This window comes from Oryctolagus cuniculus, chromosome 3, assembly GCF_051225735.1.
Source record: "Oryctolagus cuniculus isolate XC-2025 breed Fujian yellow rabbit chromosome 3, ASM5122573v1, whole genome shotgun sequence".
Lineage (NCBI taxonomy): Eukaryota > Metazoa > Chordata > Mammalia > Lagomorpha > Leporidae > Oryctolagus > Oryctolagus cuniculus.
This window is the reverse complement of record NC_142869.1, coordinates 85,595,122-85,616,177: the sequence shown is the minus strand read 5'-3', so window position 1 is coordinate 85,616,177 and position 21,056 is coordinate 85,595,122. Positions and strand designations below refer to the sequence as shown.

The following is a 21,056-nucleotide window of genomic DNA, read 5'->3' as shown; positions in this document are numbered from 1 at the left end:
GAATCAGGATCCAAGATTGAAACTGTCTCTCATTGTCTCTCTGGTCCCGCTCTCTCTCTGAGAGCGAAAGGTCCGAGCGAGGGCCAGCAAGGCGCCCAGAGGGGCTGCAGTGGTCGCCCTGACGGCAGAAAGGCGGAGCCGAGCAAGCCACCAGCGTAGCGCCGCTCGCCCTTATCTAGAGCTAAGAGTAAGTCTCAATGAAGTCAGAGCCTTCTAGCAACCACTGCAGGGGCGACTAGACGGCGAAAAGTAGACTTCCTGTCCGGGCTGGGAAGTGAAGGGTCGGGACTCTGGAGCAATGATTGTGTACTTTCCATTGCGGGAGCTTTGAAAAATAACGGAGATTTTGAAGCATACGTGGGAGAAGAGGGTGATACGAAGCTCACATTATTAACAAAGTTTTAATCCCTTTCCAAGGAAGCTCCACGCAACCCCTGGCTTTGATCATGCAGTGAGTGTGCTGCCCTGAGCTTTACTCCCGGAAACACGAAGACAGGAAAAGTCCTCGGCTGAGCCAATCTGCGAAGATGCAGAGGTGCGCGTGAGACTTAATCTACACAACTCTGGTGCACCGCCGGGAGTTGCAACGCGGCTCTCTGGCCCCTTTGCAATTCAGAAGTCACGACTAAATATAAGCCAAGCAGGTGCCAACTGCACGGGGGAGCACGGGAGACTGTCACCCCTCTCTGTCTTCATCCCCAAATTCTCCCAGGGACGCACTATTAGGCACCCCATCGGCCTCGGGTGGCGCGCCGCGGCTTCCTTGGCCAGGATGAGAACCCGCAGCAGAGTTCGTTTCTGGGTTCAGCTCTCCTGGATCCTGTGCCGGAATGAAATCGGCTCTGGGCGGCGCGCACCTGGGCGGCGCTGCTGGCGGGTCTACAGACTCCCAGCATTTCTAAAGCGCCTTCTCATACTCCGCTTATTAGTTTGAGGCTCTGATTGGGCAAGAGATGTGAAAATAAATTGAAATGGCAAGTCTCGTCTTTTCAAGGAAGCCAGGAGACTGGACATTTCGTTATTATTTGAGTTCTCAGGTGATCATCCTCTTCTGCTCCTCAGATTGCCAGAGAGAAACGCGTCAAAACCACTACCGCGGAGACCTGCCTTCTCTGTTTCTGCGGACTCGCAAAAACACTTCTTTCAAAAAAAGACAGGAGGCAGAGAAGACAAATAACCACCTGAGAGCTTTTGTGGCAACTTACTACACTAACTGTATTTTAAAAACAATAACGCTCCTTGTAAATTTCAAGGACCGGGAAGCCATCTGTCATTCACCAGGGTCAGCGCGTCTCGCGCTCTGAATTCAACCTGGCCGGAGCTCCTGCGCCTGAGGCCGCTAAGCGGCAGTTCAGACACTAAGCTGCTCGCACTGGGTCAGTGTCCTGGCTCTGCTGAGTAGAATCCTAAAGGCCCTGATGCCGGACCCAGGACCTGACGTGCACCTTTTGTTATTTATCAGAGAAGCGTACACGGGGGAAATTGTATTTGAAAACTGCAAACTACACCTCTTCACTGAAAGAGGCAAAGAAAAAGTTGTAAGAGACACCTCGTCTGAGTTCTGCTCTGACAAAAGACTGACCTAAGACCCAAAGAGCCCGCCATGCTAAGTCCTTTCTTTCCATAAGACCCGTTCCAACAGTTCTACGTGCAAGGATTGGAAAACTGGAGAGTACAGCAAGGCTCCTTAAATAGGTTCTAACTTTTCAAGATTTAAAAAGACACTTCTGCATTGTTCAAGACAAGAGCTACCACCACTTGAAAAGGTTTTTGATCACCTGAACGACTTTTCTGAAAGCTGAACTTACCGGAAAAGTTACAAGTGTGAGATATTCTAAGTTGATTCTGCTAAGTGTAGGTTGCCACACTGGAAAGTTCTAGTTAAGAAAAACATATTGTACTGAATACTACGGATTGTTCATTTACTTCCCCAGTTTCTTTTGCCAGAATAGATTTAGTTTGAAATTCAGATGCCCTGCCCCAAATCAATCACCTACTCAGTCTATTGTACATTATTGTTTAGTCATCATTTTGTCCTGACCCAGAAAGAAGACAGAATTCTCTTCATTTACATGGTTTATTGTTGTAAACATTAAAATTGTCTTTCTCAAAGAAAGAATTCATCAGGAAAAAAAATCAGCGTCTCTAACTGTCATACACCATAGAAAAAAAGGCAGTGACTCATATCATGTGCCATACTAGAAATATACAAAGAAAATACTACAGAATATGGCAATATTAAAATTCTTACTCAAACATAAAATAATATATTAACTGACAATTTTAGACATTAAAAAAAAAAAACAAATTCAAAGTGCTCAGTACTTTCCAGGGAGTTATGTATATTATAAGCACTCTGGAAACAGTCAAAAGCTGCTGCATGCAAGTTTTGTTTAGCTTTAGACAACAAAATAATCAAGATATAAACTTTCTTTTATCAACATCAACAGTACATACAACACTTACAAACAAGGAATGTTGGACGGTGTTACAAACACTATGTGTCCCTTTTGTTAGGATTTTCCAATGTGTAATACTTGTGCCCACCTATTTTACAATTGAGAAAATGTTTAAGCTCAGATAACTACCAATCTTTATAAAATCTAACAGACTACATAGTGTCTGAAATACTATTTATATAATATAGACATTACTGAAGTAGCAAGTGCCTATAACATTTTCAACCTAGAATCAACATGCTTGTCCCTTTTTTATGTAGTTATTTATTTTCTTTTTTTGCAAACACACTTATCTTTTAGAATTTGTAATATTTATTCATAAATAGGCACAAAATAATTTAAAAAGCCAAACTGCATTGGGTAAATTTACAAGCCTTTGCCTTCTTCAACTCATGCCACCCACGCAACATTTAGTTTTACTATATATTACAGCTTTCTTTACAGCAGAAAACTTTGAAGTCTTGTTAAAGGGCAATAGGTATGGGTCCCCATAAGGAGTGTGTGTGTGTGTGTGTGTGTGTGTATGTGTGTGTGATACACTTGTCTTAACTGCAACAATCAAGCATGGCCAAACACTTCCCATCATACATTAGCAATCTTTCTTCTGAACAATAAACTGATTTTTAAACTTATAATAAAAAGTTTATACCACTGTATTGTGTGTAGTCCATGTTCTAAATCCAGGATGCCCCGGAGCCAAAATGCCCTTTCAGGTTCTGCCTGCAGGTTAGGAAATAGCAACAGTTTTTGTTTGTTTGTTTGTTTTCTTTAGGGATGGGGCTGGGTATGGGGGGGGAGGGTTACAGAAGGGGGACACAGCTGGAGCTGAGATAGCTCAGGGGGCTATCTCTGCCCAGATGACTAGCCCCCCCTGGGCAGTTTTAGTTTTGCTTCCAGTTCTTTTGAAGTGCATGGGATGAGATCTTAGAAAGGTAAAGTGTCCAGGAACAGTTTGTCAATTATTGCTGGCGGTGGTACCAAGTCTTCCAATTTCAGGTAGAAAATGCGCTGGAGCCCCTGTGTGCAAAGGGTACGGAGTTCTGGGAGCTTCCCCAACAGTTTGGACAAATAGTTGGGGCGGTTCAACCCCCCATTATTGAAAGTCACGTGGTCTTTCAGACAATTTACAATTTTGTTTTGCAGTTCTTCAACTCTCTTGGGTTCCTTGAGCCCGTGTCGCTCTGCAGAAAACACAATCGGGAACAAAAGAAGAATGCACAAGGTAGTTAGTTACCAGACAGAACCAGAGAGAAGCTGTGACAAGGGAAAGCCAGGACAAAACCCACTGGGCAGTTCTGGAGGGGAAGTGCCCTGTGTCTGCAGTACTGACCTGTGACCATAGCCAGGGCAGCAATACAGGAGAAGGCAGAAATGTCGATGTTCATATTCTGCAAGTTGGAGGAGAATTCAACAATGGAATCAATCCATTCCCCAAAGCCACGCACGCATTGCAACCTGTGCAAGACCACCCCATTGCAAAAGATGAGTTTACCCTCCACTGGGTTGGACCTGCAATTAATACCAAAGAGAGAGGGGGGAGAAAAAGAGAGAGAGAACAGCTAAACAACTAATTACTTGAAGAGCAATAAATGAGGGATTTAAGAGGCACCTAATTACTGAAGAGTTAATAAAATGTAGATCAGTGGACCTTGAAAGGGTTTAATTTCATAACAATCAAGAACGCCCCCTATGCCACCGCCATTCCATTCACCCAAGGCTTCTGGACTTGCTCCTTCCCTTCCCCTCTTTTTGTTTTCTGTCTTTCCCTTTCTTTCAATTCCTATTCTATCCTTATATATCCCGTTTCCTCCCTTTCTTTTTCTTTCTCGATTCTTCTCCCAGCCTCCCTGGGTTGCCTCCTAGGCCGTTACCTGTATGCTAATCGCAGGACAAACAGTTCTAAGAAAGCTGATTCAAAAAGCAGGTCTTGGTCGGCTTTGGGCAGGTCGGCAAAGCCAGGGATCTTCTCCGCCCAGCCCCTGATGATCTCCATGGAGCCAGTCAGGAGATCATAGAACTGCTGGATATGCTGGGTGTCATCTCCACTCATCTGATAGTCAGGGTTCGCCTGGAACTGGAATTTCATTTTAAAAAGCACTTAATGAGGTTCTCTAAAATATATAACCCGTGAAATTGCTAACCCCGTTTCTAGTAGGGGAGCCAGGTTTTTATAACAATTAAACCTCTCTCTGACCAGTAAGGAAATTAGATGTTCCAGGGCAATTAATTCAATTAGGGACGGTGCTATGAGGTCGCTGCTTTAAATATGTAAATTACCATTTCCATACAGACTAAATACAGTGCCACCCAGCCCTGGGTAACGGTTCACTCTTATCTCCACAAAACAATTGACACGTTAGTATTCATGCTAGTCCCAGAGTGAGTCTCGACTGAGTCGCCCTTTACAAATCTTAATAATATTGCAGTCGCTTCTAGGTTCGCCCAACATACTTCCTCCAATTAAAGCTGGAACATTTTTCACAGCTGGAGCAAAAGTGAAATCTGACCACTTGACCCCCACCCCCACCCCGCTGCCATTCCTTACACCCCTCCCTGACCCCCAGGGAGGCCCCACATCCTTCACTGGGATAGTGACAGAAAGCATGAGGACCACAGCATCTCCAGGCAGAAGTGGGGTTTGAGTACATGGCCGGGGGTGGGGGTGGGAGTGGGGGGGTGGGGGGGTACAGCCCTGGACTTTGCGGCAGCATTGATGTGTGTGGCTGCAGCGAGGGAGGGAGCGGGGTGGTGGGGGCTGACAGGGATTTGACCACTGTAACAGCTCTTCTCCCTCCTCTGCCCTGTCCTTCCGTCTAGATTGCAGCTACTCCTGTCTGAAGGTCTGTCCCCTGTGGCCAGGCCCAGGACCGGGAGGCTTGTAACCCCCTGGTGCCCAGGGGGTGAGTGATGGGTGTGGGGAAGGGGTCCTGCCCATCTGTGGGTTTGTCCACATGATGCCCCCCCTCCAGCTTCTTACCCTGGAATAGTCCAGGCTGGTCATAGCCGGGTTCGAGTCGACATGGGCCCTCACGAGGGCACTGATCAGACTCACCGGGGGTGAGGGGGGAGAGGGCTCCTGTGGGCTCTTCGGTTTCGAGGGCAAACGACCTCTCCGGCCTTTTAAACTGTCGGTGCGAACCACTGCGAAAGAACAGCTCCGTTAGCTGGGCCCCCTGCCCCCAAGCCTGGCCCAGCCCCTCCCTGGGGGAAGGCCACGGCTGCAGGCCCAACCGCTCAAAGGCCCGCTGTCTTGGAAGCCTTTGCTGAAGACAAGCATTAACAACGCGTTTTTTGCTTTTTCTTCCTTTCTTTTTTTAAAATGTCTTCCTCCAAATGGGCCGTATAAAGGCAAGCAGGGCCCGCTGGCCCTCGGTAGGGGAGGCCAGGCAAGCCGGCAGCAGTGGGATCCTGGAGACCAGACCTGAGGGGACGAAGGGACCAGGGACCCCAGTTCCTGGGAAATGGAGCGCGGGGCTGAAGGCGCCCCCCGGATGCAGACCCATGGGGTCGGCAGCTCACCCCGACCTACCTTCTTTAACCATCCCAACAGCCAGGCACTTCTGAAACCGACAATACTGACAGCGATTCCGGCGCCGCTTATCCACCGGGCAGTTTTTATTTGCTAAACACACGTATTTCGCATTTTTTTGCACTGTGCGCTGCAAAAAGGAGACAAGGTAGGCCGAAAATTGTTGGGTGTTTTTTTTTTTTTCTGTTGAAAATCCTGCAACCCGCATAACAAATTCCGAATGACTTGGATCTATGTTCCCTCCCCAAATACAAACACACAATCCCTTTTCATTTTTTTTCTTTTCCCTTTTCTTTCTCTTTCTTTCCTTTTTCCTCCCCCAGCGCATTTAACAGAAGAAAATTGATAGCGTTAACATTTGAGCTAACCTTGCCGCTCCTTGCTGTGTTTTATATGCCAAGAGAAGGAGACGGAGGCGCTCGGTAAATACAAATCCGTGGGCATTCATATTATTTACATTCCTTGGAGACCTTCTCTATTTAAAATGATAAGATTATTCAATCAGGATGGCGAAATAAAGAGATCACTTAATTTGACCATAGGGAATTCTGTTCCACTTGGTTAGCTCAGACACGGTTCTCTGTCCTAACCAATTTCAATCTGAACTGGGAAGACAGCTCCTAGCACATGCAAATGACCCTCTTCCAACTCGGGCTGCTGCAACTTCGGGCGGGGTCCCGCCGGGTCGGCTGCGTGCGGGCGTTGCGCCCTCGGGTTGCCTGTCTGTCTCCTTCCCTCTCTCTGACTCCCCAGGCTCCCGCCGCAGCCCCCTGGGGGCGGGGGAAGGGGAGGCTGTAAGAAATCCTGGGCCGACCCCCCCAAACAGCCTGGGCTATCCGAGGAGAGCTCGAACTGGGCGGCCGGCAGGAAGGCGAAGGGCAAGCTCCGGTGGTCCCGGGCACTAGGAGCACTCGGCCCCAATCTGTCTCGTCCACCCACACCCTATCTCACCTTAAAGAAGCCTTTGCAGCCCTCACAGGTGCGCACGCCGTAGTGCTGGCAGGCCGCGTTGTCGCCGCACACGGCGCACAGCCCCTCGTTGGAGGGGGAACCCCGCGACGGCGGCGACGGCACCTGCGTGTCCAGCAGCTGCGAAGCGTGGCCGATCTGCAGGCCTGGGAAGCCCATGGACGCGGGCTTGCGGATGGGGTTGGGCACAGCGAAGGTCTGCCCGTCCACCACGTGGTGGCTGCCCGCAGGCTCCGGGTTCATGGGGACGTGCAGGGGCCCGTCGAAGCGCATTTGGCAGCTAGACACTGGAGTGCCCGGGGGCGACTGTTTAAAGGAGAAGAGGGAGAGGCGGGAGACTGGCGTTTTCCTCTGCTCGATCATGTGCGTGGTGGCCACGTAGTTCTGGTGGAAGTTGTGGAGAGAGCCCGGGTCGTCCCACATGGGGCTGTGCTGCACCTGGAAGCCCGGGGTGGTGGGCGTCGGGGGCGAGGAGGGCTTGTAGTAAACTGAACCGGAGTGCGGCATCATCTCCTCGGACTGGGGGGGCAGGTGGCTGTGCTGCTGGTAGTTGTGCATCTGAATGTCTTCCACTTTAATGGAGGACTGCTGTCCGGACAGGGGCATTTGGTACAAGCAAGGTGGCTTGACGTCGTAGCCTGTGCTGTAGTTGTCCATAAAGGTACTGAAGCTGGGGAGAGAAGTGGTGGCAGTGATTTCAGTGTTGGTGAGGTCCATGCTAAACTTGACAAACTCTGGAGTTAAGAAATCGGAGCTGTATTCTCCCGAAGAGTGGTAACTGTAGCTCTGAGAAGCGGGGCTGGCTCCTTGAGGCGAGGACCCATACTGCGCCTGAACACAAGGCATGGCTGGAAATGAAACAGGGTAATATACACTCAGCCTGGTCAACTGAACACTTTCTCCCGGGGTCGGGTACACCCGGAGCTACACCGGCAGCCCGCGGTGGTCAGGGAAGGAGTAGGGGCGCGAGCGGACGGGGCAAGAGGTCAAGTAAGTAAGGGTTTAGGGTGTGGGGAAAAGAGACCCAGAGCTAGACAGCCACCGGGGTCTACACTGGCGGATGTTTTCAAACGCCTCCCCCTCTCCCTCCTTTCCACAGCCAACCCCGCCCTGGTGAGCTTCTCCTCTGAAGCTAGGTTCAGCAAGCTCTTGCTGGAAACCACGGCCTGGAAATGAAGTTGAATTGCACAATGAGAAAGTTGTTCCCGAAGGCGTTGGGTCGGACAAGCCTTAAGTGAAAGGGTTTGCCTGAGAAGACCGAGTTGCCCTGTTTCTTCTTGTGTAGGGAACTCGGGGGGAGGGTATCAAAGAAATGAAGTTGCACTAACCTTCAGCAGAGTTACAGGCGTTTTCGAGGAAATTAAAGGTGGACAGTGTCGTAATTCAATGGAGGACAAAGTTCCCAAGATTTTTAGAAAAGCAATGGGGAATTCAGCCTGTCCGCTCTCCTCCCTGAAATACAGACACAGGAAGTCTCAGGGTATCTTCCCCACAGAGATTTGGCTGGGCACATGTAGACTCACCAGGCCGTCCTTTCACGCCCTCCCCATTTGTCTCACTGGAGATTAGTATACAGCCAGAACCTCACAGCACTTAGAACAAATGTGCAGATGAGATGGAAGCAAGAGAAAATGCCACCCGTGGCACCACCTAAGTCCTCCCTGAGAAAGGATCCTGAAGGAGGAGAGGTATTCCATGAGCGTAGTTAATACTCATGATGTGATTAATTGGTCCCTTTGCTAGAGTGTGTGTGTGTGAGTGTGTGTGTGTGTGTGGGGGGTCATTTCTATTTTAGTTTAATTCAGATCTGAATAAGAAGACTAGAGTTGAAGAGAAAATATGTCCTTGGAACCTTCTCTTGATTTTCTCCCCTCCTGTAGTGGCATTGGCTTTTCTTTTGTGAAGGAGGAAGAGAATGAGAAGAAGTCAGGAACACAGCATGAGAAAACAATCTCCCTCTGCCTCCTTAGGAAATGTCAGCCAGGCCCGGACAGCACAGAAGGCAATTTCAGTGGGAGCTTCTGAGGGTCTTAACTGCTTCTGACACAGCACTGCGACTGGGGATATAGGTGAACTGGTGTTCACTCTTCCAGAAAACTTGGGTCCCAACACCTTTAATAGCCAAGCAGTTGGGGGAGGGAGAGAGACCATATTTTTCTAGGAGCATCTTGGGTCAGCGGCAGAGGGAGCTTACATGATGTTGGCACCAATGTTAGAGGCACGTCCCTGCATAGCAAGCAAACACCTTCCTCGTAGTGCCTCACACGATCTGCCTACTTGCTGGAACAAGGCATTCTTGTGTCCTAGTAATCTTCAGATGTTCCCACTTGGAACACATTCTAGAGCATAGACAATCTTATTACTGGTGCAAAAGAAAGCCAAACGTCCACGCCTTCTGCTCGCTCCCTTCCCCCACAATTCTTCTGCTTGGGGTAGGTGGGGGAGTTTAACCAGAAAAAGCAGAAAGCAGACTCTTGATGCCACAGCCCTCAGCGATATGCCTGTGCTCCCTATTAATCCCCTGGGTAGCTTCACAGTTTCATAACTTTCCCTTTCTCTCTCTCCCTCCCTTTCCCTCTCCCTCCCTCCCTCCTTCCCTCCCTCCCTCCCTCTCTGCCACACACACACACACACACACACACACACACAGGCATACTCAGCAACGGCATATTTCAAAACCAGAAATTTCAGGCAACTTAGTAAGAGGACACTCTATCAACATCACCCTTACTCAACAATACCCGGGAAACATCGCCATGCTCGCCAGCCAGCCGCGATGACACAGTTCCCAAGCAACGCGTCAACTGAAGAACTTTCTCTCCCTGTCAATTTGCGGATGGCTTCCCTCGCACACACAGGACGAGGAGTCTCCGTGTGCGGAGGCCACAATAAATCCCGCACTAAAGGGCAAACTTTGCGCACATTTCTGCGGGCAAGTCCGCAGCTCGCAGAGCTGTGGAGTCTCCCTTCCACGTCCACCAATGAGGAGCCTGGAAACCGCTGTTGGGAGCCAACTCCCCCCCCCCCCAACACCCGGTGCCAAAGCCGGAGTTGGGACAAATGCCCCCCAGTGTAGCTGTGTGCACCCACTCCCCATCCTCCGGCCCCACTCGCGCTGCTGCCAGCCTCTGGCGCCCACTTCCAGAGAACGCAGCCCGCGTCTGCGGGCACACGAGACGCGCGAGAGAAGGAAGGAAAGAAAAGAACGCGAGCTGCACGAGCTGTAGCTACTCACTCAGGAGTTCTCCGCGTCTCTCTTCATTCATTCAACTCTGACGAAGTGCAGTTCCCTGGGGGAGCGCGGCCGCCGGGATCGGGGAGGGGTGGGCGAGCGGGTAGGGGGGGAGGAGAGGGAGCCGAGGTACCGCGAGCGGGGAGGGAGCAGGGGTAGGCGGCAGGCCGGGCAGGCGAGCAGGACCGCGGAGCCGTGCGCGAGCCGCCGGGCGGACTGGCCCTGGCCGCCAATGTGCCTTTGTTTATGTGGCTCGCGCTGCCGCTGCCAACATGCACCTAAAGTCTCCGCGCGTCAGCGCGCGTCAGCCGCCAGCCGCCCAATCGCCGCGCCGCCGCGCTGCCCGGACTCCTGGCCCGCGCTCGCTTTGGTATATTTCCGACCTGACGTCACGAGCAGGGCAGATTTTAAGGTGGGAACCGTTCTGCGTTCACCTTGGTAGCCTGCATGGGTGGTTTTTTTTTTTTTTTTCCGAAAGAGGTGTGACCTCTCCACCCAGGTCTTAAACAACCCGCAGCGCCGCTACCACAGCTCCTTCCCCCCCCACCCCCCCAGTCCCCGCGCCCTCGCGGGCACTCCGCAGCTCACACGTGGGGAGGGTGCAACAAAAGCAGGGGCGAATGGGAACCCTGGCGTGGGAAGGTGGCCGCACCTGGCGCTGCACGGGACGGCTGTGCCTGGCGGCGCCCTAACCTCACCCACCCACCCACCTTCGTCACTCCCCTCTCGGCGGAAGCGCACACGGACGTCCCGTGACCCGAGACGCTCAAGAGGGCTTCGGCAGTTGGGGTGGGCTTTCCCCAGCCCGATGCTTCCCCCATATTCATTCTCTCTCTCTCTCTCTCTCTCTCACACACACACACACACACACACACACACACACACGGTTTGCTCTGGAAACGAACGGCAGTGGGAGTGGGGCCTATTTTTCTGTTCCCTTCTTTGCAGGGCTCACGTTCGAGTGAGGAAAGGGAAGGCGTAGACATTGACCCACCCCCACCCTTTCAGGGACCCCCAAAAGTCGGGGCCGAGCGTCGCCCGCTTCGCTTTTGCAGACAATGCAGCTGAGCAGCAGGCAACAGGTGTGCCTTCCGCAGAAAGGTACCCATGCCACCTTCCGCCAACTCTCATACCTTCCACAGTACCCAGTGCCCTCCCACCGCTTTTAGGGAAGCAAATCGGCGCTTCTCTGAGGCAAGGGTTATCACAGCCTCCGTGGGAGAGGCTAACGCAGGGGGCTGGACGAGAGGAGCGCAGGGCAGGGCAGGGCGGGGGCTCGGGCGGGCGAGGGGTCCGCGCCTCCAGCCTTCCCCGAGTGCCGCGCGCCCGCGGCCGTCTGAGTCGAAGCCAGCACCACTTTGCAAAATCGCAGAGGGCGGCAGGAGTTTTCCAGCCAAGGAAACGCCGCTTCTCCGGGGTCGAGACCCCCTGCCGACCCCCCACCCCACCCCAGCCGGAGCTGGGCGGGCCTCCCAGGGGCTTCTCCCTCGGGGGCTGCAAGAGCCTGGGAAGGAGGGCTGGAGAACGCGGAGTCGCCCCCCTCGGCCGAGCCCGCGGAGAGCGCTGCAGCCGCCCCTCCTCCCCCAGCGTGGCTCACTTCCAGGCTCTTCGCGCCCCTCCCTGGGTTCTCACGAGGAGCTCAGGGGGCCGTGGAACTATTCGGGTTCACGCTCCACCCCCGCCTTTGCCCGCTCTGGGTTGGCCCTTGCTCCGGGGCGGCTGGAGAGGCGTTGCCAGGAGGTGCCCTGTGGCTGCCCCGGGAAGCCGCGGGCTCGTCTGCGCCGCAGCCTGGAGGAAACCTACGCGACCACCTTAAGTTTCCCCCAGATGTTGCGGCCGCCGCCACCGCAGCTCAGCGTTGCCCTAGCAGGCGCGAGGGGAAAAAAAAAATAAATAAATAAAAAAAATAAAAAACCAGGAAGTGGGTCGTGGGGGCGGGGGGACGTTGTGGTGGCGGGCGAGGGTGTGTGAGTAGGGGGATCGGACGGGAGAGAGCGAAGAATAGCTTATTAGCGTGAGCTCGGTCGCGTCAGCGCCCCGTGGGCAGAAGCGATTCCACGCGAACGAAAGGGAAAAAGTGAGAGTTTGGAGAGCAGGGCAGAAGGAAGGGGGTGGGGGTGGTGGTGACGCAGGGGCGCAGGCATTGACGCACCGGCCAGGCTGGGCCCAAAATAGCAGCAACTCCAGCCCCGAGGCGCCCTCCCTGATTCCCTTCCCCTTCCGCGAGGGAGCAGGGCGCGGCCAGGGGCAGCTTGCCTTGATCCCCGCGGTGGGCCAGGCTCCCTCCCGGAGGCTGTTTCCAAGCAGTCAGAAACTCCGGCGCAGCCACGCCGGGGTTGCTGCGGTTATTATTATTATTATTTTAATAGAGTCCTAGGAGAGCTGCGTGGTTGGGAGAACTTTTTAGGTTGCAACCACAGCCCTCCAAACACATACACTCGAGTCTAAGTAGATACAGCCCCTCTGCACGCTCCCAGTCTCTCGTTGCCACTGAAAACACACTCGGGTGAGCTAGGTTGAGCCTGGGGACAGCGCAAAAGATCCCTTCCCACAGAACACGGGCTGGCCTGGAGTTCTCCAAGCGAGCTCCTGAGGAAGTCAGACACTGCAACGTAGCGCGTGGTTCCTCAGCAGCAACCTGTGGAGTACGGCTTCTAGACGGCAGTGCGCCCTAGTGCACCCAGTTTTCACAACGACGTGTTAAATCATACCAAGTGTTATTACCTGGGAATGGGGCGATTAAATAGCACATGAAAATGCGAAAAGGGGAGGGCCCTTTTTTTCCCTCCTACTCTTCCACCCATTTAAGCATTCTCTTCTCCCTCTTTTAATTGCTATTCCGGTTTCCTGGGAAGCGTTACCGTTTCTTAGCAAGGCACACTGGGTGGAGACTGATACACTGGCTTAAATCAGTTCTTGGATGAGCTACTTCTTGGGTTGGAGGTGTGTGTGCGGGGGGTAGGGCTCGGATGTTGCACAGGGCGGAAAGGAGCCAGCACACGCATCAGCAAGTGCAAGAAGGACCACGTTCGGTAGCCCAGCCTGCCGTGGTCGCCACCAGAGTCTGATGGGACCAAGTCTGGGTGGCACCAACGATGTCTGTAATTGACGGATCCTGTCAGTAGGGGGCCTGACGCCACAGCGTTCGAGAGAGTCTCGCACACAGGCACGCACACACTGGCCCACAACAGCTATTCACTTGTGAGGCTAAGCCCGAGGAGAGAAGGCTGCAGGCCCGAAGGGTCATATTGTGCTGGAATTCATAAATGACTACAGATCGTTGATTCCCTTCGGTTTTCTCCAAAAGAGAAACCGTTTAACACATGGGATTAGGTTCACAATAGATTGTATTTCCTCCTGCCCATGTTCAACTCACTGTTCCGTCACAGGGGGGAGAAATCAAACTGGTAATAAAGTCTCTCATTTTATCACCAAGCAGTTCAGATTGGCATATAGTTTGGAAAAATGAAAGCATGTTTTAAAATTCTATGATTACATGTTTAAATAAATTATAGTTTAGAGGAGGATTCCTGTGGGTGTATTTGCTAGTACATAAGAGAATGCTTTTGTGCATAGAGGTTTAATTACACATATAATGGAATCAAAATGTAGAACTGAACAACCTTTCAGAAAATGTTAAAACGATGCTTTAGGCTAAAAAGAAACTGAAATTCTGCATTTGTATGACAGCAACCCTTCAAGACTGTTGAACATAAATAGTTCAAATATTTTATAGCTCAATTAAAATGACAGCTTTTTTTTCAGGATTCAGATCTAATTTTTAATTATTACCATGTATAAATGTGTGTATCTGCCTCACCATGAAAGTCTGTTTTCTTTATAATGTAAAATACTAGTAAAAATTGGTCCCATTCACAAGTTGCTCCCTCTTTGGAAAACAACTAAAATAAATTAAAATTATTACTCTTACTAAATACCTTTAGATAATCTCAAAAAGCACTTAGAAAGGTAATGTTACTATACTTTTATTATTAGCAAATATTAAGAACATACTAGCACATGTACAGAAAACATTTTCATTAAAAATCAATATAAATAATACATATATTCACATCTAACCCAAAGTATTTTATTTTATGCATGGCTAAGCAGATTATCCTTAATAAAATTGAGCTTTTGGTATAATTTAGAAAGCAAACATAGATGTAAGCCCATAGGATTTTCTGTTTTAATGCATGGGAAAGAGGCCTTTGGGGATTTATTTCACTATTCTCCCCAAATGAATTTGCAGTAGATCTTATAATGTGAAAATAGTGAAATACACATACCTGTAATGTTATAAGAGTTGAGGCAACTTTAAGGTGTTCCACAGTAAAAATACTTATGGAACCCATTTTAAATGTAAAATGAGATGTGTGTCTTAAATTATTTTTGTGTGGTTTAAACAAACTTTATTCATGGCATTTGTTGTCACTCAGTATGCAGTTTTATGTCAGTGAAGAAAATAAAATGTTCACTTTGAAATATCTTTCTGAAAATACAAACTCATTTTCTAATATTGAAGGTTTTGGGGTGTTTTCTTTTGCCATTTCATTTGCATTAATAGGATATTAATCAACCAAATTGCTTGCTTTTTTCCCATAGGATGCTTAGAGAACATGGTTTCATTGATATTCATATTTTGGCTAACTCTGGCTTTTATTTGGTTTTACTCAATGCAGTTTTCAGCAAAAACCACTTAATGCAAAGAACTTAAAATTTATTTCTTACTTTGATTTAGAAGACAATTCTAGAAATGTGTAAAGATGTGCAGAAGAAAACAGCACACTTTTTTCTAGAAGCATCTACTTGTAAATTAAAATTATAAAACTGAGCATATGGTAAAACCTCATGCCATTCACTAAGTATTTTGCATAATAAAAATCTTTCATCTTTTTGTTAATACTTGACTCACAGTAATCATCTCCTAAATATTTGCTTTTAAGCTAACCACTTAATAATTTTCTTATGTAAAATTTCTTTTTTATTATGCAATGATAACTTTGCATAGATTTCATTGCTAATTTAATGAACATGAGAGTAATTAGAAGGTACAAAGTCCTAAGACATTTTAAAGACTCTGAAAATATGTTGCTATATGCTAAAAAAATCACACTTGGAACTCTAAAGGAAGATAACATTTATAATTGTAACAGTATTAGAAGCATTACTTACAGGATAAAATGTACACATACTTTGCAACAGTTTTTAAACATAAATCACAGCTGGCTAGTTTTTGTTCTACCTTTACAGAGAGATAACTACTTTTGCTTTTTCCTCGGAATAACTGCTAGCTAAGAACCTTTCAATTTAATAAAAAATGAAGAAAAGACCTTGATATATTACAACAAAGACATATATGTCCTTTTCCTCATCATAATTCTGCAATTATCAAGCCTACAATTTTAGCACTACAAAAGTAACTTATAGCAAGGACCCTTATAGTGATAAGCAATAAATCTAATTACCATATCCTTTGAATAGATGTAATATAAATTTCATTGCTCACTTAAAAGTTCTAAAGTTAACAGCATAAACTTGAAGTTGAGTAATTAAGTAATCCTTATATAGACACTTATTAAAGTATTTATACATATTATCTTAAATCTACATCTATCATTTTGCCAATTAAAATTAGGACTTTAATTGCAATTAAGTAATTTAATTGCCAATTGAACAGCAAAATTGCTAAGTGACTAATTTTAATGCCTATTTTAATTACCAATCATGACTGGGGAGGGAGCTAATCAAGTTACATCAAGCAGTACCAGAGTAATGATGTGAAAAAAAAAAAAAAGTAGAACAAACATTCAAGGCTACATGCTTTAAAAAAAGAAACATAAATTAAATAAATGCAAACACAATCTTATAAATGTATAAAAATACTGTATTTCAATACCTGAATACAGAACATGAAAGAGAACAAGATTAATTAAAGAAGCCCCTGTCAATCTTCAGTCAAGGTAAGGACAACCAAGTCAAATTTTAATGTAGTATTTACCTGGCACTCATACTAAGCCAGATTTAAAAAAAAAAAAATGCTACAGAGAGCTGAGAATAAAAGACTTTCCTTCTTGGGTGGCTAAATATTTACAAATGGACAGTTTAAAAAAAAACCCTTTTTAAAATAAAATGCTATAAAACAGAGAAACAACTTTCCAATGCAACAGCATGGAGTTTGAATCACAGAAGCCAATAGGTCAAGGGCAATGGGACTCTTTCCCGGTAGCTGACCTCCCACCTCACTTGAATGAAGAGTTCCATTATTGGCCTAATGCCTACCCATAACTTGTCCCATGTTATCACTGGAAAAACATAAATCTGGCCAATCTTCAATATTTTAAATTTACTCATGAATAAATGCTAGGATAGCATCACAGTAAAAATTACTGAACCTGGTGTAACTCTAGTCTCTGGTTACATGCCAGGTCAAGATAAAGGCCACAAACGAGGAGGCAACCACAAACACTGGTGAAAATCTTAGCCAACATGTATTTTCAGAAGTTTCATATCTAAAGCGACTATCAGATTGGCAATATGGAAGAGCAATACTAAAAGAAGGGGAAGTTGAGAGTCCAAAAAAACAAAAAGTGATTCCCTGGTAGATAATTCTAGTACTCTCTGCCTTGTAAGGTTCCCCTTGGCAACCAGCCACCTCATTTAGAGTAACAATGGACATCCATCAAATCTTCATTTAAAATAAAAGTCACGGTGCAAGACACATATTGTGATTGTTATATACGTATACCAAAAAAATACATAGTCAAGGTCTACAAAAGGGCTTGAAATTATTCATGAAATATATATAATCTATAATTTGGGGAAAGACAAATAGTACTGCTTGGGATTTTATTTACTAATGGACTTGAATTCTGAAATGAAGCACAGCAGGACTTTCAGACTGGCTTTTGAAGGGGGAACACTTTAATAATAACTGGGCCTGACAAAAGGCTACAATATCTGTTCATGACAATAACAGCTTTATAAAGCAAGTTCTGTATGACTGATTAAAGGACACACTCACTGCCTATTCGAAAGTCATGGAGAGGCAGTCATTATTGGTAAGTTCACCACTGATCATGGTTAAAACCCATCCAAGAGAAAAGAAACCTCAGCCACTAAGATGACCAAAAACAGCCCCAGGAAAGAAGGCTGAAAAACTTAGGTATAACTTAATTTTTTCTCTATGAGATTTTCTGCTGTATATACAAAATCTCTTGATAATAATTATCAAAATGATTGAACTTACTCAAGCACTAGATTACACAAAAGGGATAAAAAGGAGAAACATCATGTTGCAATTTCTAAACAATTCTGAAAGGGCTTCCCAAACCTTAACGCTTTTTGAAACTTCACATGACTGAAAAGCATGTAGTTTTTCAGACTGTCCACATCTATTGCCTATTTTACAGTCTGTCAGTTCATATGAATTAATGTGGCTTATATGTTGTTGGAAGCAGAAACTTTTAAAATTAAGACAATGCTTCTCTAGCTTTCAGATAGTCCTGAACAGGTAAATATGAAGTTTTTAAAAATCACTATGTCATTTTCCATTTCATCCTTAACTTAGTGCTTATCTTGCAGTGTGATCTACCTACATTAGCAAAAAATAAGGGATAGAGTAGAAGTCAACCGTGTTTATAATCTGAAATTAGAGGCAATCAATTAAACATTTAGTCACCAAGGTATTTAAAAATAAGACCTGTGAAATTACTGAATAATTCAATTAGGATCTAAGCAGCAACATCAGTATTCAGTCACTACCGTGTTGGGAGGAATGAACAACCGGTACGTAGGTGATTCAAGTCAAGTTACACAAATTGTGTGTGGGTGTGGGTGTGGGTGTGTGTGTATGGGGGTTGTATAGAAATTCGTTTGATGGGTAGGTCCTTGCGTTTCTTCTATTTCATATTTCAGAAGTGTTTTCTTTAATTTCCAAAGTTTAGGGATGACTGATTTTTTTTAATGGAGAATTTTAAATACATAATGAATGAGTTTTAGGAGTTATACTGAAACAACTCTTGGGAAATTCATTTTCCCTAGAAGTCCGCTGATTTTCTGGGTTAAACAGTAAAATGGTGTTCCTAAGACTGCTAATTCTTATTTAATTAACCAGTTTTGGAAATCATATTTTCCACACCCTCATCCAGCAGTCCGTCGACTGGCAATTTCCAACCGTTTTGTCAAACTTTGAGAGGGGGAAGGCAATATAGAAACAGATTTTCCGCCAGTATGGCTGGACAGGGCCCCTCAAACCACCAATGGATGTTACAGAATTTGAAATGTAGCTCTGTAACTCAATTTATACCACAGAAATTGTGAGATGCTATCTTCCTGTTGTTATAACGTATCAGGTCAAGGGATATAAATTGTACCAGGTAATTCATTTTGCTGTTCAGAGAGTCATTAAGTCCTTCCCAGAATATATGTGATTGATATCCCTGGAGGTGAAAGGCTAAAGGAACCATATGGCAACATGTTGCATTCCGTATGCTATCTGCCCATCCGTGCTTAAGCTGCCATTAGCAACATCTGTACCTTACGGAAATCCAGCTGCGCCGACGCCGGCTGACGGAATTGTACTTGGGGGGGAGATCTAGTTTAGCGCCATTAACTTGAGACTTAGAGTCTATCTACCAGGACGAATGGAAGCTTTCACAATTAGACGAGACGACACAAATGCTTTATTAAAGTTTAATTTTGAACTCCCAATTAGCGAAAGTGCATTACAAATCGATTGCAATTTCCTAGAAGGCACAGCAAGTTCTCTGCTAAGCCTGCCACGTGCAAGGGGCTTCACAGCAAGCTTTTCCCAGCTGCCGGCAGCCGAAAGGGGAGGGTTCAGAGCAGATCTCCGCATCCCAGGAAGTCCCTAAAAGCCTCGCCAGCCCCTTCTTCCTTCCGCAGGGCGGGGGCGTCCAAAATGCGAACGGGCCAGGGGCGGGGGTGGGAGCGCGGGGAGGGAGTGGACCAGGGAGGGGCGGCGGGAGGCGGGCGCGGGGCGCGAGGCGGGCGGGGGGCCCTATTATCTAGGCCCCCTCGGGAGGAGCCTCGGCGAGTCAGTCACGCAGGAAGGAAAAGTTTCTCTTTCGCTCCTGGCGCTCACACACCCGGACCGGCTTCCTGAGCGCGGGCGAGCGGCGCGGAGGGCGGTGGGGGTGGAGGGAGTCCCGGAAGGGCTGCCCGGCGTCCCTGCCCGCCCCGCTCCCCTCTTCCCGCGCCCGTGCGGGATACGTTACCTGCCCGGTGCTCCCGGCCCCTCGGTCACCGCATCCCCTGCTGGGCGCGCCTGGTGCGGGTCCCGCTCCCCGGGGCGCACAAAGTGGTCGCCCCCGGCCGGATGGATTCCGCCACTCTGGCCATGTTAGGGCCAGGAGGCAGCGAGAGGAACGGGGGACGTGGGGAAGCGGAGGCTGGGACAAGAACTTACTGATGAAAGAGGGAGGGGGAAAAAATAAATAAAAGCCCGCGTGGCCCGGGTCCCGGCCGGGGCGGGGAGGCGGGGGACGCCGAAGGGGCCCGCTACCTTTCGGGGGTCGCGGCCGCGAGGGAGGGGGGTCAGGGAGCGGCCTCCCGACCCCCTCCCCCGGCCTCTGGCGGCGGCAGCTGCACACACAGAAGGCCATTGTCGCCGGCGCCCGGCGCGCAGCCCCGCGGACTCGGCCCCGCGGCCAAGCGCGTCAGCGGCCCCGTCAGCCGGGCCGGGCTCCGTGACGCGCGCGCAGCCCGCGCTATAAATAACCCGCCGCCGGGCGGCTCGGGCGCCTTTCCAGTGACGGCGGGGCCGAGCGCGGGAGGAGGAGGAGGTGGAGGAGGAGGGCGAAAGGAAACAATAAAGCCGCCCGCCAGGCCCGCGTCGGAAGCCGCCCTCCGCCCGCCCCGCCCGGGGCCGCTCCGCACCGCGCGCCGCTCGCTCGCGGGTGGCCGGGATCGAGCCCGGCCGATGGCGCTCCCCCGGCGCTGCGGGCCGGAAAGTTGGCGACGAGTTAGCGAAGGGGTCGCTGCGCGCCTCCCCGAGTTGAGTTAAAACATCTAGACGCCTTCTCCGCTCCCCTACACCCATTCTAGTCGAGGTCGGATGTGTTTTTGGTGATGGTAAGTGTGCAATTTAAGACAAACCCAAACAAACTTCCATCTGGAACTTAAGCGTGGTCTTGCTTTTTTGTGGGGACAGACCCACGTTTCTCCCTGAACTCGGCAGCGCGGCGGAGGGTGTGTGAAGGGTGCCCGGTGCAAGCCCAGGCGTGGGTTCCGGGACTGTGCTCTCAGAGCCAGCATTTTGCATGCCGTTTTGGCCTTGACCATATATAGCCCCTTGCAGTTTTCCAAAAGTCTGTCATCTTCCAAACTTCTGAAGTTTTAAATCAAGGCTGCCGCTTTTAAAGGGGCTTTTTTCATAGGTAGATATTTTCCTGGAGACTTCCATTGCTAGTTTTCATACTAGCCAGTCCCTTACACACGCCGACACCTGTCTTACCCATGAACGTACCCAGACACAACTGGAGACCGTCTGTTTTTGGGGGACCACCAATTAATAGATGCGGACGACTATTTTTCTTCAGTAAAGTGTCTCCGATAGGTGAACTCCACGCTTTCTGAAGTGGTAAATCATAAACAATTTGCAGACTCGAGCAAGGTGTTGAAGTGACCTGGCACAGATGGAGCGAGTTAAAAGGGCAGAGGAAGTGCCCCGAGCTGGGAGTTAGGAGGCCAGGAAATTCGAGGTTTAATTATGTGTTCGTTGTAGGTTTCTGTGGCGCCCTGCAGAAATCACAGCCCCTCTCTGCCTCGCACTCATAAAGGTGGTTCCTCTTCTACCCTGACATTGTAGGACAAAAACGGGTAGCCTTGTGTTCAGGTGTAAAGT

At 48.7% G+C, this 21,056-nt stretch overlaps 2 protein-coding genes across 9 annotated transcripts; both read right to left on the bottom strand.

Moving 5' to 3' along the window:
* Positions 1 to 2,063: 2,063 nt before the first annotated feature.
* On the bottom strand, positions 2,064 to 19,863 carry NR4A2 (nuclear receptor subfamily 4 group A member 2). Of its 8 annotated transcripts, none has more exons than XR_007920399.3 (8): positions 10,193 to 10,647; positions 8,286 to 8,409; positions 6,940 to 7,805; positions 5,989 to 6,118; positions 5,437 to 5,600; positions 4,331 to 4,533; positions 3,790 to 3,847; positions 2,064 to 3,640 (listed from the first exon to the last, which is right to left on the bottom strand). XR_007920399.3 is itself a non-coding variant. In XM_051848610.3 (8 exons), the coding sequence occupies exons 3-8, from the start codon at positions 7,801 to 7,803 to the stop codon at positions 3,384 to 3,386; spliced, it is 1,797 nt and encodes a 598-aa protein (XP_051704570.1). In that variant the 5' UTR covers positions 7,804 to 7,805; positions 8,286 to 8,409; positions 19,429 to 19,838; the 3' UTR covers positions 2,064 to 3,383. The 8 variants fall into 8 exon arrangements, 5 of the variants coding, with proteins under 5 accessions (XP_051704570.1, XP_002712233.1, XP_008256816.1 ...); XR_016231544.1 differs by having other exon boundaries at positions 6,940 to 7,627; XM_051848610.3 differs by lacking the exon at positions 10,193 to 10,647 and adding an exon at positions 19,429 to 19,838 and having other exon boundaries at positions 3,790 to 3,968.
* On the bottom strand, positions 18,851 to 20,279 carry LOC149127416 (uncharacterized). Its single transcript, XM_089329137.1, has 2 exons — positions 19,716 to 20,279; positions 18,851 to 19,618 (listed from the first exon to the last, which is right to left on the bottom strand). Exons 1-2 carry the CDS (start codon positions 20,250 to 20,252, stop codon positions 19,616 to 19,618), a joined length of 540 nt encoding a protein of 179 aa, XP_089185263.1. The 5' UTR covers positions 20,253 to 20,279; the 3' UTR covers positions 18,851 to 19,615.
* Between the last annotated feature and the right edge of the window lie 777 nt (positions 20,280 to 21,056).